At 37.9% G+C, this 15,610-nt stretch overlaps 1 protein-coding gene across 3 annotated transcripts in view; it reads left to right on the top strand.

Annotated features, from left to right (window-relative positions):
• The window catches only part of LOC127790798 (N-terminal acetyltransferase A complex auxiliary subunit NAA15-like), a 93,426-nt gene that overhangs the window by 50,303 nt on the left and 27,513 nt on the right, over positions 1-15,610 (top strand). For all 3 annotated transcript variants that reach the window (XM_052320488.1, XM_052320489.1, XM_052320490.1), the window contains one exon: positions 12,902-13,034. In XM_052320488.1, the coding sequence (XP_052176448.1) occupies positions 12,902-13,034 (133 nt within the window). The remainder of the gene's footprint in view (positions 1-12,901; positions 13,035-15,610) is intronic.

Raw genomic sequence — 15,610 nt, 5'->3', positions numbered from 1 at the left:
GAAAAAGAAGTGCCTTAAGGGAGTCAACCTTGTATAAAAAAAAAGAAAGAAAACTTCAATGCTTACTTAGAGGGAAATGAAATATACAAGACGAAATCAAGACTCTAAAGAGGTGAGGTGATCCCCTCCAACCCACAAAAAAAAAAAAAAAAAGGGTGGCAAGGTCAGTGCATCATTATCACCACAAGCCTTAGTCCTACTAGGTGCAAGAATGGGTTGATCATCATTATGACAAGCCTTAATCATTCTAGGTGGAAACTAGAATTAGTCACTCTTCATGCAAACGCTCTACCATTCCTCTCCAGCTAGATCTTTGACATGATGGAAATGGTGACAGTTCTCCAAATGCAATCCTGTCTCCTTCTCAGGCAAGTTGACTCCCAAGAGGCACAATGAATTTGAGTTTGAACAATAACTTGCATTAGCCTTCAATATGCTAACATTCAGGAAAATTCAATTTATATTTTTGGATTGCAAAAGATGTTAAAATTATATTAACTCAAAAAATTACTGCAAAATGAATTTGATTTGGATTCTTGTGGCTTCCTTCAAAAACCCTTCTAATAAAGAAAATAATTTATAGAAAGATGTCAACTTTAGCTCCCTTAATTTTATATTCTGACACTGAAATTGACATCTCTATCAATGGATAACATTCATCTACAGCTACTATTATATCTTTGTAAAACCAAGCTATTGGCTGAAACTGAAGTTATTTGAGATGGCTTTAATCCCAGTCCCAGTCTCAAAGTTCACTACTGCTGATATAATTAGGCTGACACGCGGCTGATTTTAGACCATGTTGAGGGTGATGAGTTTCTAATCTTTCTTTTCCAATATTTCTATTGTCCTGCATCAGATTAGCTATCAGAGCAATCTTTTAACTGTTCTGCATCATACCGCACTCAAAGCCTTTTCTTCAGTTTCCCCTTTCTTTTCCTCTCTAGCCATTTTTTTCTTTCTTTCTCAACCTTATGGAGAGCCTCGCTCACTGCACACTTGCTTGGGCTGAGAATGAATGGGTCCAGGCCTATTCATAGGCATTTTAAGCAGCTGAAGCAACCAAATGAGTGGCAACTGCCAGGTAGCCTTAGCACAGTGGTTCAACTTCATCTTCACGCCTTACACCTGTTTTTGCACACCCTTGACCTCGGCAGCTCATGCTCCTTCAAGAAGCTCCCATAATGTGCTGGAGGATTCCATTAACTGCTGGAGTGTTTGAGCTTTTCCTTGTCTTGTTTGCTTAATCCTTGATCACTTTGATTACCCACAAATCTTATTCAACATTAACAATTTTTTTTTTATATATTTGGAAACTTCTCATTAGGTACTAAAACATATCCAAAATATAGCTAATTACTCTTATCATCTGGTTTCCCAAATTTGAGCTTAAAGTCAGTTGCTTGCCTAATTGATTTGTGCAACTGCTTTAGAAATCAACTATCCCCTCAATTGTGTGCCTCGATCCTGAGATCATTTGTATAGTCAATCCTTGTAATCAGCCAAAGTCTATTTTTGATTGGCTTTTGGTTGTTCTAAATCTTTCCTTCTTACAGTTGACCCCTTTAGTTGATTGTTGGTTGACTCCCATATACTCCACCTTTTTCCCTTCATTTTGGTAACTCATAGAAAACAAGTGGTGGTACACCTTCCTTGAGTACCAAAATTTTATCAACTTCTTAACCTTATCTTTGATTCATCTCATCACTTGGAGGCACAATATTAAACTTTTTTGTTGTTCATCACATCTACCACTTTCATAGATTTTTCCATTGAAGTCCTGGTGTTCCATAATTCAATACTTAAATTTCTGATCCTGGCCGAACTTTTTTACTTACATCCATCCATGAAAATTTGAGGACACTTGCAAATTTAAAACTCCATTGGTGGCAATGGAATGACCTTAGCTCATTTTTCATTGCATTCAGGCAATACAGCGCCCTACTAAGTGGGTTAGGCCCCAATGATTTTCTCATTTATTTATAATTCATGATATTTGAGCCAATGAGTTTTATTTTGGTGATCGGATGCCTAATGCAGTCTTCTTCCTTTATTCAGGCTTGGGACAACCTATAAACAGGATGAACAACTTCAACACTAGAAGTGTTGAGGGGATTACTCAATCCTGTAGAGAAAAAGAATAATGTTCTTACTCAATTAAATTCAATGTACACGGTTGCTATCCTCTTATAGAGAAGAGGAGAAACACAAAATAGAAACTACAATCTATACAAACTTACTATTTACAAGAACTACCATATGAGAGAGATACATATTTACACTATTAAGTAAGTTTTCTAAGTTAAACTTACTTAATAGTGTGAGTACGAAGATAGAGTAAGAGAGAATCTGAAGATACTGCTGCATCTCGGCAGCATCTTTGATTGATATGAAAGCTCCACAATACCAAGCACGCACAACCATCGTGATCTTCAACACTCCCCCCTGAAGCTGGGGAATGAATGTCAATCATCCCCAGCTTGCCTAATGAATCTTCAAACCTTGTGATAAGCAGCCCTTTGGTAAGAACATCAGCCACTTAATGGATGGATGGTACATAGGGAATATGGAGGAGACCAGAATCTAACTTTTCCTTAAGAAAATGGCAGTCAATTTCAATATGTTTTGTTTGGTCATACTGGACCGGATTATGGGTAATATTAATAGCCGATTGATTATCACACCAAAGCTCAGGAGGTCAAGGCACCGCGACCTTTAAATCCTCTAGTAAAAATATGTAACTACAATAGCTCACACACACCAAGGGCCATAGCTCGGAATTCAGCCTCAACACTTGATCTCGGCACAACTCTTTGTTTCTTGCTTCTCCAAGACACTAAATTCCCTCCTAGGAATACCCAATACCTAGCTGTGGACCTTTAATCCACTAGAGACCCCCCATAGTCAGCATCCGTGTATCCTTGTATCTTCAGATCGACACTTGGTGTAAAGAGAATCCCTTTGCCCGGTATAGCTTTGAGATAGTTCAAAATTGTCCTCTCAGCATGCATGTGTTCTTGAGTGGGACTATGCATAAACTGACTCACGAGACTGACAGCAAAGGCTATGTCAAGTCTCGTGTGAGAGAGATAAATCAGCCTCTCCACTAAGCTTTGAAACCTCCCTTCATCCACAACTTCTTCACTAGAAGTCCCTTGTAATTTGAGGTTAGGGTCCATTGGTATCCTTGCTTCTTTGCCCCCTAGCAGACCTGTTTCAGCAAGCAGGTCAAGAACATACTTACGCTGTGATAGGAAAATCCTAGCCTTTGAATAGGCTACTTCAATGCCTAAAAAATATTTCAGCACCCCAAGGTCTTTAATCTCAAACTCTTTGGCTAAATTCTGTTTTAGAAGTGCCTGTTCAGCTGCATCATTACCAGTTACCACAATATCATCAACATAAACTAGTAAAGCTGTTACCTTTTCACCCAAATTCTTGATGAAGAGAGTATGATCCCCTCTACTTTGATGATACCCCTGTAGTCATAGCTTTAGAGAACTGTCCAAACCAACCACGAGGGGATTGCTTGAGCCCATATAGGGCCTTTTTAAGTCTGCATACGTGCGTTGCTCCTTCCAAATCCCCATGTAGGAAAGCATTTTTAACATCAAGTTGGTGTATCTTCCATCCAAAAGTGGCTGCTAACAGTGTTATTAAACACGCGCCTAGGTGCGCCTTGATACCAGGCGCAAGCCTGGCGCCTAGAAACAAACCAGGTGGGCGAGATCTGCCTAGGCGCGCTTGGGCGCACCTAGGCCTTCAGGCACAGCCTTGGGCTTGTGTGTGCTAAGGCTGCGCCTGGTTTGTTTTAGTTTAATTTTAGTATTACTTTTCATATTTTAAGAAAATACTAAATTGGAATTGATTTCTTGCTATATTTTAATCAAATTTAATTCTAATTCAAATTATACCTAAATAAAAGAAATAAAGATATTTTTAAAAACTGAAACATAGAGACTTAAGATACAAGAAATCCCCAAAAGTCAAGTCTACTGAGTTGTCACGTTTAGCAACTCTCCTCTCCCTTCTTGGCTATTCTCGGCTATCCTCTCCCTCAGACAACAGTCACGGCACAGTTCCAAGACGACTAGGACTCCTCTCCCTTTTCAAATAGACGATTGCAACGGCACAACCCTCCCTTCTCGCTCGGCTCTCCTCTCCCTATTCAAACAAATAGCATAGCCACCCTTCTCGGCTCTCCTCTCCCTCTTCAAACGGACAACTGCGACAACACAACCTTCCACCCTTCCCTTCTTGGCTCTCCTCTCCCTCTTCAAACGGACAACACAACTCCACAACTTGTCTTCCTTCTCAACTCTCCTCTCTCTTCTTCAACGGACAACACAACTACTGCATCATCTACCTTCTCGACTCTGCTCTCCCTTCTTCAAACGGACGACCCACCTTTAGGTAGCAACGGGAAATAGCAAACAACAAAGGAAACAACAAACGGTTTCTAGGTATGTTTGTTCATTGTTGTCTCCTCTCTTTATTTATTTTCTAGTTTCGAGTTACAAGTTTCAACACAAAGGGAAGCAAGCTAGCAACAATTGATTTCTTATTATTGTTGGATATTTGTTTGTTCTTGGAGGAGTTATTTTATTACTCCTAATAGTTCATTACTGTTCTATAAATAGAATAGTGGTCAGCGTCACTCAGCAGCATGAGCTGTATAGCTGCAATGACCCTTAGGCCTTAGCAGTTCAATACTGTTCATAAATAGAACAGTGGTCAGCACTCCGCAGCATGAGCTGCATAGCTGCAATGACAAATGACCCTTTGCAGTATTTTTTTTTTTTTTCTTAAGATGGTCTTTAGAGTGGTATTGTTGTTGACATGTTGTGAATCTTGCAGGAATCAAAAATTTAAAATGTCATCCAACACTATTGATCCTAATCTCGATAGTAGCTCTGCTGGTGGAAGAAAAGATCTAGCATGGAAATATCATAGTTTGATAAATCCCAAAGACTTTAACACTTTCAAATGTAATTTTTGTGGGAAATTAACTAAAGGAGGTGTATGTCGAGCCAAACAGCACCTTGCTGGAGGTTATAGGAATGTTGAAATTTGTTCAAAGTGTCCTCCTCATGTTAGAGACGAAATTATAGAGTATATGTCATAAAAGAAAGGGAAGAATGACTTTGATGATATGCTAGATTTTGATGATATTGACACACTAGGAGATGATGTTGATGAAATGGACGTAGTGGCCTTCCAAAGCCGTGGTAAAAGGCCTATGCAAGGATAAGCGTCATCTATGCAACAAAAAAAAACAAAGGCAACAACAAAAAGGGCCTCTTGATTTGTTTTTATTTGCTAAACCTAAAGTGAGTAATCAAAAGGATGCAAAAGGAAAGCAAACTACAATAGAAAGTCATGTCAACAAAGAGTTGAGAGAGAATGCATGTGTTTGGTTTAGTAGATGAATGTATGAAGTTGGTATATCATTTAATGCAGTCAATTACCCTAGTTTTAAGCCAATGATGGAGGCTGTTGGGCGAGCTGGTCCAGGAATGAAACCCCCGAGTTTTCATGAGGTTAGAGTACCTTATCTTAAGGAGGAGGTGGAACACACAAAAGAAATTATGAAGAGTCATGGGGAGGAATGGGCAAGATATGGATGTTCAATCATGTGTGATGGTTGGAAGGATAAGCGAGATAAGTCTTTGCCCAACTTTTTGGTAAATAGTTCAAAGGAGAGTGTGTTTATTGAATCTATTGATACATCTTCCTATGCTAAAGATGGAATGAAACTTTACCAATTGCTTGACCGATTTGTGGAGGAGATAGGAGAAGCAAATGTCGTTCAAGTTGTAACTGATAATGCTTCAGCTAACGTTCTAACTGGTAAGTTTTACTTTTACTAATTTTTTTTTCTTTTAACTTTTACTGAAATTAATGGCTATTTTTTTTCTTGAATTAATGTCTTGTCGTAGAGTTCTTAATGGCTATGCATAAGAATTTGTATTGGACGCCATGTGTTGCCCATTGTTTGGACTTGATGTTGGGGGACATTTTTAAAATTCCTAGACTTAAGAGCACATTTTAGAAGGTATTTTCAGTCAATGGGTACTTATATAGCTCTGTATAAGTATTAAATATGATGAGATAATTTACACAAAAAAGAGAGATGCTAAGACCTAGGAAAACAAGGTTTGTCACAACTTTCCTCACCCTTTCTAGATTTCATAAACAAAAAACTAATTTGAGGAAGATGTTCACTTCAGAAGAGTGGACTAACTCTAGATTTGCAAAGGAAACACGAGGTAAGCAAGCAGCTCAAACAGTGCTCTAGGAATCATTTTGGGAAAATATTCCTTTTGCTTTCAAGGTGTCTGGGCCTTCTGTCAAGGTGCTTAGAGTGGTGGATAATGAGGATAAACCTACTATGCCTTATATTTATGAGGCTATGGATAGGGCAATTGAAGCCATTGCAAAATCTTTTGATGATGAGAGCAAATACGAGAAAATATTTGAAATCATTGATGAGAGATGGAATGTTCAGTTGCATCGTCCTTTACATGCAACTGGATATTATTTGAATCCAGCATTTTTTTACTCAAATGAAAGTATTAGACAAGACAACGAGGTTATTGAAGGGTTGTATGCTTGCATAGAGAGGCTAGTTCTCACTGCAGAAGTGCAAGACAAACTTTCGAAGGACTTGAGCTTTTATAAGAATTCTGAAGGGTTATTTGGCAAACAAATATGTATTAGAGGAATGAATCAATTAGCACCAGGTAACATGATTTTCTAAATTATCTAATTTAGATCAATAATCTATATTTTTAATTGCTAATTTGTATGTATTTTTCTCAGTTAAATGGTGGTCTCAATTTGATACTGGAACCCCTAATTTGCAAAAGTTTGCCATGAAGATTTGTAGTCTCACTTGTAGCTCTTCAGGGCTATGAAAGAAATTGGAGTATCTTTGAGTATGTAAGCATTTCAATCTTATTAGTAATATTAACTAGATGATTTCTTATATCTCTTTACTTACTAATTCTAATTTAATTATTATGGCAGCTTCATAACAAAAAGAGAAACCGATTGGAGCAACTACGTCTTAATGATTTGGTATTTGTGAAGTATAATAGAGCTTTGAGACGTCGCTTCAATTTACGTAAATCAATAGATCCCATTTCCTTGGATGAAATTGATGAAAGTAATGAATGGTTGCTTGGGTTAATTGACGAACTTGATGATTCAGATAATGAACTTGTACATGAGGGCAATGATTTGACATGGGCTGATGTTTCTAGAGCTTCTGGTGTTGAAGAAGCTCACTATGCAACTAGATCAAATGCTCCATCTCCAAATTTGACAAAGAGTAGAAGAAGGGCTACTACTTCAAATGCTCCAATTAAACCTGATGAAGATGAAGAGGAAGAGAGATATGATGTGGAAGAAGAGGATATTGGAGATGATGTTTCTGATGATGGGAATATGGAAATGTTAGATCTTGATGTTGACAATGAGGATGATTTTTAGATTATCTAATCTTAATTAGGATTTAAGATTTACAAACCTCTTTTGGATTTAATCTAATTTTAGTTAAAGACTTTTCTTACAAATTTTTTTAACTTCTGTGATACTTATATTTTGGTTGCTGAAATATGATTGGATTTGCTGTGCTGGAATTTACAGGTGTGTAACTTGTTTTAATATTTTTTTTAGTTAGTACTTAGCATATGTTGAATTTTTTATTTTTTTTATAACATGCTTGTTAAAATATTATTAGAAGTTAGGATTTATTTTATATCTTTTTCTTCAACTAAGACATATATTTTTATTTTATTAACTTGCGCCTAGTTCCACTTGGCTCGTGCATCATGCTCCAAGACCCTTGTGTGCCTTAGTGCGCCTTGAGCCTTTAATAACACTGGCTGCTAAGGATATAAGTGTCACATAGGCAATTTACTAAGGTTTATTTTTTAAATTTTTGTTGATTAAGACATTTATATTGTAAGGTGTATCTCGGCTGCCACCTTGGGCGCTAGGTGGACTAGCAAGTTGGTTAGAATCAGGTTGTTACACAGTTAAGGAGAGGGCCTCAGCTATCAGGGGAATAATCTCTCAACGTCCTTATAAAGGACCCTACCATGCGATGTAATGGCATGCTGAAAATCAAGAAGATTCTCTTCCAGCTATTCTCTCCTCCTTTCTCCCTCGACACTCTCGTCTATCTCTTTTTGCCCCTCTCTCTTTCTCTCTCTCTATTCTTGTTGTTTCCTTCTTCCGACGACTCCACATCGCGTGGAGTTCTGAATTCTTCTTCCGCAATCCCCTCGGAATTGAGGTACAAGTTGTCACAGTCGCACATGGTTGTGACAATAAGCACTCAAACTGTGGTCATTTTTGCCAGTGGGGCAAAGGTCTTAAGGTAGTCTATGCCATAGGATTGGCTATAGCCCATGGCAACAAGTCGTGCTTTATATCTCTCGAGGGTGCCATTAGCTTTGTACTTCAAATTGAACATCCACATGCAACCAATTGGCTTAACTCCTTTGGGTCGAGACACTAATTCCCAAGTCTGATTTTTATTGTGTGCCCTCATTTTCTTTAACATAGCCTCCTTCCACCTTAGGTCCTTTAAAGCCTCCTCCATTGATTTTGGAATAACAATAGCATCCAATGAGGTTTGGAAGCTCTTGTGGCTTTGGGAAAGGCGATGGTAGATAACTACTGTTGATCTGCTTGATGCTAGCAAGGGAAATTATGATACTTAAGAGAAGGGTACTGAGACAAAGTAGGAAGTGTGAGAGTAGGTAGGGGATCAAGTTGACTGGAAGTTAATGGTGTTGATTATAGGGTAGAAAATAGCTACTCAATGTCAGGATCAATAGTCCTGATAGTCTCCCCTTGAACTCTAATGTGAGAGGGACCAAAGAAGGATTGGAACTCAACAAAGGTAACATCTTTGGAAATATCGAACTTGCATGAGGTAGGGTTGTAGCATTTATAACCCTTTTGAGTAGGGGAATATCCTAGGAAGACACATCTATGAGCCCTAGGATTAAGTTTGTCCTGATTGACTTTAGGAATGTGAACAAAACATACACATCCAAACACTCTAAGAGGTAGGGGATAATGTAACATGAGATCAGGGAAAAAGGATGCTAAACGTTGAAAAGGATTTTGCTGGTTAGGAACCCTATTAATCACATAAGTTGTTGTTAACGCAGCTTCTCCCCAAAAGTGTTTTGGGACATGGTAATGATGAAGGAGAGTGTGGGTCACATTGAGAAGATGTCTTATCTTCCTTTCAGCTACTCCATTAAGTTGTGGAGTATCTATGCAAGAAGATTCATGGACAATTCCTTTTTGTTGGAAGAATTGATGTAAGTGATTATTGAAATAATCCCTTGCATTATCTGTTCTAAATTTTTGGATAGATGTGCCAAATTAAGTAAAGATCATTTTTCAAAAATATGGAAGAACAGACCCAATGGTAGCCTTATCCTTTAGAAGAAAAACCCAGCACATTCTAGTACAATCATCAATGAAAGATATGAACCATTTTGCCCTAGAACAGTTTGGTATTTTGGATGGCCCCCAAACATCATAATGGATTAGAGTGAATGGCTTAGAAGAAAGTTTATTGCTAATTGGATAAGACACTCGATAATATTACATACACATCACATTGAAAGCTACTAGGATCTAGAGTGTTAAATAGAGTAGGAAATATTCTTTTCAACATAATAAAAGGAGGGTGACCTAATCTAAAATGATGAAGCCAAATGAAAGAGATCTAAAACAAATTGAGAGGAACATGCCATCCTTAGCTGTCTCTTGTTAGAACAAACACTCTCCCCTTGCAAGACATATAGCCCATTGTGCTCCTCAACCACACCAATCATCCTCTCCGTGTCCATGGCTTGGAATTTTACTAAATATGTGGAGAAAAAATAGCATGGCAATTTAGATCTTTAGTCAATTGATGAATGCAAATTAGATTGGTAGTCAAATTAGGAACATGTAGGACATGGTTAATGGACAGTTGAGGGCTAAGATGGACTTTGCCCTTTCCTGCAATAGGAATAGAGATTCCATTTGCAATAGTGATCTGTTTGGTGGTTTCAAGAGGTGCATAAGTCTCAAAGACATGTAGGTTAGGCGTCATGTGATCAGTGGCTCCCAAATCAAGGATCCACATGTTATTCCTATCAGTTTTAGAGGCTGAAAAAGAACTATAGCTTTGGTATTTACCTTGTTGCACAAGAGAGCAGGATGCTCCATCTTGGAATGTATGTAGGAAAGCCTTTAGCTTATCAAGAACTTCTGAATTCAACTGATTAAGATTAGTCTCAGTTGGTTTTAGTTCTTCGTTTTTAGTCCTTTCCTTTGGTTCCTTGCTTGAGAGATAGCTTTGTGTCAGATCCTCGATCTGATTAGGAGCTTTTCCATAATTGGGAGAAGGCCGAATAGGCGGGAAGGAAGGAAGAGAGAAATAAGGGAGGGAAAAGAGAGAGATAGAGGGATTAAGAGAGACAAAATTTGAGAGAGGAGGAGAGAAAAGATCAGTGTAGAATTCTCACACATGATCCCCATCCTCGTTGTAGCCTTCTTATTTATAATGAAGACGGTTAGTACATCTTCTAGAACAGCCAATTGGCCAGCCAAGTGGCCATGTGCACTTAGCTATGATTCTCTACATCTGCTAATCCATACACCCGAGTAACTACCCCAACTTACTGAATGACTAATTACAATGTTATTCCCTTGGCTATGACACTTTGGTGTTTCATGTTCTTGAAGCCACCAATCTTATTCAAAACCGCCTCCTTCCCATGTAGTTTAAAACATGTCTCCTTGGTGTGCCGTGGTTTCTTGCAATAGGTACACCATTGACCCTCACGGCTTGTGTTTCTGCTTTGGACTGCTGCCTTTCCAAATTTAATTCCACCTCCTTCGTTGTTGCTGGTCATTAGGGCTGAACCTTTAGGGTTATGCTCATTGAGCATGGCTCCTCTTGATTTTCCTCACTCCTAACAATGGCAAACACTTCATTTAAAGTGGGAAGCTTGCCTTTACCAAAAATCTGAATTCTTACTTGATCGAACTCAGGATTCAAACTTGCCAAGAACTCAACAATTCTATCCCTCTCAAAAATTCAATTGAGGGTTGCAACATCCTCACTGTATACCATCTTTATGGCTTGATAATGGTCAAGCTCCAATCATAATCCCTTCATCCTATTGTAATACTCGGTAACTGTTAACTGACCTTGCTTAATAGTGCTGATCTTAGTTTTAACTTCAAAAATCACAAATGCATCTGGGATCTTGGAGTATGTCTGCTTCACAATCTCTCATATCTCCTTTGTTGTGTTCAAGAACATGAAGTTCTTACTGACATCTAGTTGCATTGCACTTCACTGCCAGGACATAATGAGGGAATCCTCTACATCCCAGGCTGTGAAGGCAAGATCTGAATCCTTTGGAGGAGGTCCCGTTAGGTGGCTGACTTTCCCCCAACCTTTGAGGAAGGTTTTGATGAGCTGAGCCCGTTGCAGATAATTCCTACCATCTAGGCAGTAGGACTGATGTACATTTGGTAAATCCCCCGTTCCAATTGGATGATCAACTGGAGTAGATTCCCTAGTTGTCACGGTTGGAACAACGTTTGATGATTTTGACATTTTGACTGGTAAGATTGATTGGATGAGGGGTAAGCAATGAAGGCTTTCTTTAATGCAAAGGGAAGACAATGCAATGGAGGCACTCGTGAGGGCTAGAGGCGGATCAAGCCAGAATCGAGGGCTCTGATACCATGTAGAGAAAAAGAATAATGTTAATTAAATTCAATGTACATGGTTGCTATCCTCTTATAGAGAAGAGGAGAAACACAAAATAGAAACTACAATCTATACAAACTTACTATTTGCAAGAACTACCATATGAGAGAGATACATATTTACACTTTTAAGTTTCCTAAGTTAAACTTAGGAAATTTCTTAATCTAGAGTAAGAGAGAATCTGAAGATAAATCAGAATATATCGCTGCACAAATCAGAAGATACTGCTGCATCTTGGCAGCATCTTTGATTGATATGAAAGCTCCACATTACCAAGCACACACAGCCATCGTGATCTTCAACAAATCCACTGGCAGAGTTCTCCGGTCCTTGAATTGGAAGAAATTTATTAGTTGGAAAAATTTATTTATTCTCTAAATTTAAAGTGTGATGATTTTTCTTGCATGAAAGATGGGGAAAGGATATAGCATTGGTCATGTTGTGGCACATGCAAGGCCAAAATTATCCAGGTTTTAGATATTAAAGAAAGGGATGGCATGTAGTTTAGCAAAAGTTGTGGCTGTTGATAGAGGTGAAATGTTGAAAAGGGATTCATGTAGCACATCACAAGCAGTAGTTGGGAAATGCTAGTACAGTTGAGTTGTCAACTTCTCTATTGTGAATGTAGTTGATTGATAATAACTAAGATTTCTTTTGTTCCATTTGATTTCACCTATGAATTTGAAACTTATTATTAGAAAGTTCAATCATTTATTGTCTGTCTATATTCGCAATGTGGTGAGCACAAAACTGAACATACTTTTGCATAACGTAGCATTTTGACCTAGTAATTTTAGTTTAAATTAGTATATTTAAACTCCACTCTCTTTGTCTCTGCCTCTATACAACATATATGTATGTATTTCATTGCATTGATCTTGCAAAGAAATTGTTCCTTGCCCCCTAAACAGGTACGCATTTATGAATTGTCTTGTTAGTGTTTTTTTCATTAGACTTCAACTATCAGCACTGGCATTTTGCGATAATTTTTGGTTGGAAGAGACGAGAAAGAGGGGAAGGCATACTTCTTTGTTTTGCATTGCCTTCTGTTTTTTGCTTAGAATTACTATCACTCTGTGCTCCTCTTTCATTCTGTAGATATTATCAAATACTACAGAAGTGTGTGGGTCTACCATCAGATACTCCGCAATATTCCCCTGACGAAATTATTCGGCTGGAGGCCTTGTACAAATCACTTGGGAAAAAATACATTCAGTCATCTGCTGTTAAGGTGACATGTCTCTCTTCACTCATTATTCCTCAGGAATTTGGTATGTTGATCACTTTTTTTTTTTAAAAATGGAAAACAAATATACTGATTGTAATTGAAAAAACATCTAGAGCTTTGAGTCACAGTTAACAGATCATGAAGTTTTTCTTGTTTCAACTACTCCCATGATCAAGGCGTGAAATGGTGAAATATATTTTGGAGGGAAAACTGATGAGTTAATATGGTGAAATAAAAATTTCAAGTTAAACAAAGTGGAGATTTTTCTGTAAAATTGTGTTTCACAACCGTAATATGCTTTGATTATAGAAGCTGGTCACGGTTATGATAATGTGTGCACTTATGAGGGTGTAGCTTTACATGGACCAATGTGAAGGGATGCCTTATTCAGCAAAATTGGGTTTGAAGGTCTGGTCTGAATCTGGAGAATGTAATAGAAAGTAAGAGGATTTAGAGGTCACAGGGGCTATTCCAATGTTCGATTAGGTATGAAATTGGGTGAAAATGGAAATTCGAAATATGCATATGGAAAAATAAAATGAGATTGCAAAAGTAGGGAAAATTTGTTTGATTGTTTTGACATTTTTCTCAAGGTTGTCTTTATGACCATAAAGGGTGTTATCTTTAAAATGCTAGATGGCACATGATAACTTATGTGTATATATATTCTTTTTTATGATGAAGAAGCTCTTTGAAATAGGATTAGATTGGATCCATCATTACAGAGTAAAACCCTAGGAACCGGAAATCACCTGCAGGCCATCATAATTAATTAATCAGGTCATGGAATTACATTTCTGCTCCACTGGGCTCCTCTGTGCAGGTTCCATGCATGGCCTCGTGGAGGTTTAAGGAGTATATAGTTTGCATGGTTTTCTTCTTTTATGCTTTACCACTTGTTACCTTGATGCTTTTTAGTACATAAATACAGTTGCTTGTCGTCCTGTCTTGTCTATGTTTCAATCTCCTTTTTAATATTTTTTCAAGTGGGAAAATAATAGGAGGGGGGGTGGGGGTAATGAATAGAATGGTTATTGTTGGAGGAAGCTAAGGATTCATAAGAGACTCGGGATTACAGTTTCATGTAATTAGGAAGTTCAAACAGCAAGATAAAGATAGTTTAGTCATAAGTTTTCCTAATTATTGTTGATCTAAATCTGTATAGTAGATAGCAAAATGTTGTAATCTATTCCTATAAAATAGGAGAATAATTAGGAGAAAAGTTAGGAGGATTTTTAGCAGATTTTTCAGGACTTTTGTGTATATATATTTTTCAGATCAATGAAATTATTCAGTGTGGTTTTTCTTAATTCTTCTACCTAGTTTCTTTATGGTATGAGAGCCAAGTTCTTGCAGCATCCGATAGCTAGTGTTCTATTTCAGATAGGACTCTTAAAGCTCTTGCAATGGTTGCGATTCCAACAAGAAGCGAGACTCCAACCACCAACCTCTTCCAATGAAGAACAATCAAGTTCCAATTACTCCAACAGTTCTTGATAGTCATTCTCTCCAAATTACTCTACACAAGCTGAATGGAACCAACTTCCGAGAGTGGTCCCAATCAGTTATGCTTGTAGTTAGAGGGAAGGGCAAAGTAGTCTATCTAACAGTAGATATTACAAAGCCAAGCTCCGAGTCAACAACTAATGGAGTATGGGAAGCTGAGAACGCTATTATTATGGCCTGGTTAGTAAACTCTATGGAGCCCAAGATTGGAAGAACTTATTTTTTCTACAAGGCTCTAGTGATATTTGGAAGGTTGTCAAGGAGATTTATTCAGATATTGAAAACATAGCCCAAAATTTTCAAGTCCGGTCTATCATCTGAACCACAAAGCAAGGCAATAACTCTGTTATTGAGTATTATAACACCTTGATTGAATTATGGTAGGAGGTGTACCATTTCTATGAGATCACATGGGAGTGTCCTACGAATGGAAGAAAGTATGACAAGATGGTGGAGAAAGAAGGAGTTTTTGATTTCTTATATGGTCTAAACTCAGATTTAGATGAAGTAAGAGGCAAATTACTTGGGACTAAGCCCTTCCAATCTATAAGAGAGGTGTTTGCTGAAGTAAGAAGGGAAGAGAGTAGGAAGAAAGTGATGCTGCCTACTAGTCATTCAAACAATGAGGTATATACTCAGAATTTTGCCCTAAACATATCTCAGGGAAAGTTTCCTATCACAACCAAAGGTGAGATGAAAAAAGATAAGTAGTGGTGTGACCACTGCAATAAACCCTATCATACTAGGAAAACATGCTGGAAGCTACATGGAAAGCTAGCAAATTGGAAACCCAGAAATTAGCAAAAGGGAGGTCAGTCCACATACATGGTAGAAGTTGAAAAAGGGAATTCAACTACATTTTCTCCAATAGCAGATCAATTGGAGGGCCTATAACTGTTACTAAGCCAAACTAAGGTGCATAAGGCGGCTGAAAATGTAGACAACAATCCAGTGCTGTCCTTGGCAAAACAAGGTAATACAAGTCACTTAATCTAAATTGGACCCCAAAGCACTCAAGTGCATATTTGTTGGTTACTCTCCTACTTAGCAAGGATATAAATGTTATAACCCTA

This window comes from Diospyros lotus, chromosome 14 (assembly GCF_014633365.1).
Source record: "Diospyros lotus cultivar Yz01 chromosome 14, ASM1463336v1, whole genome shotgun sequence".
In the NCBI taxonomy this organism is placed as follows: domain Eukaryota; kingdom Viridiplantae; phylum Streptophyta; class Magnoliopsida; order Ericales; family Ebenaceae; genus Diospyros; species Diospyros lotus.
This window is presented reverse-complemented; position numbering and strand designations above follow the sequence as displayed.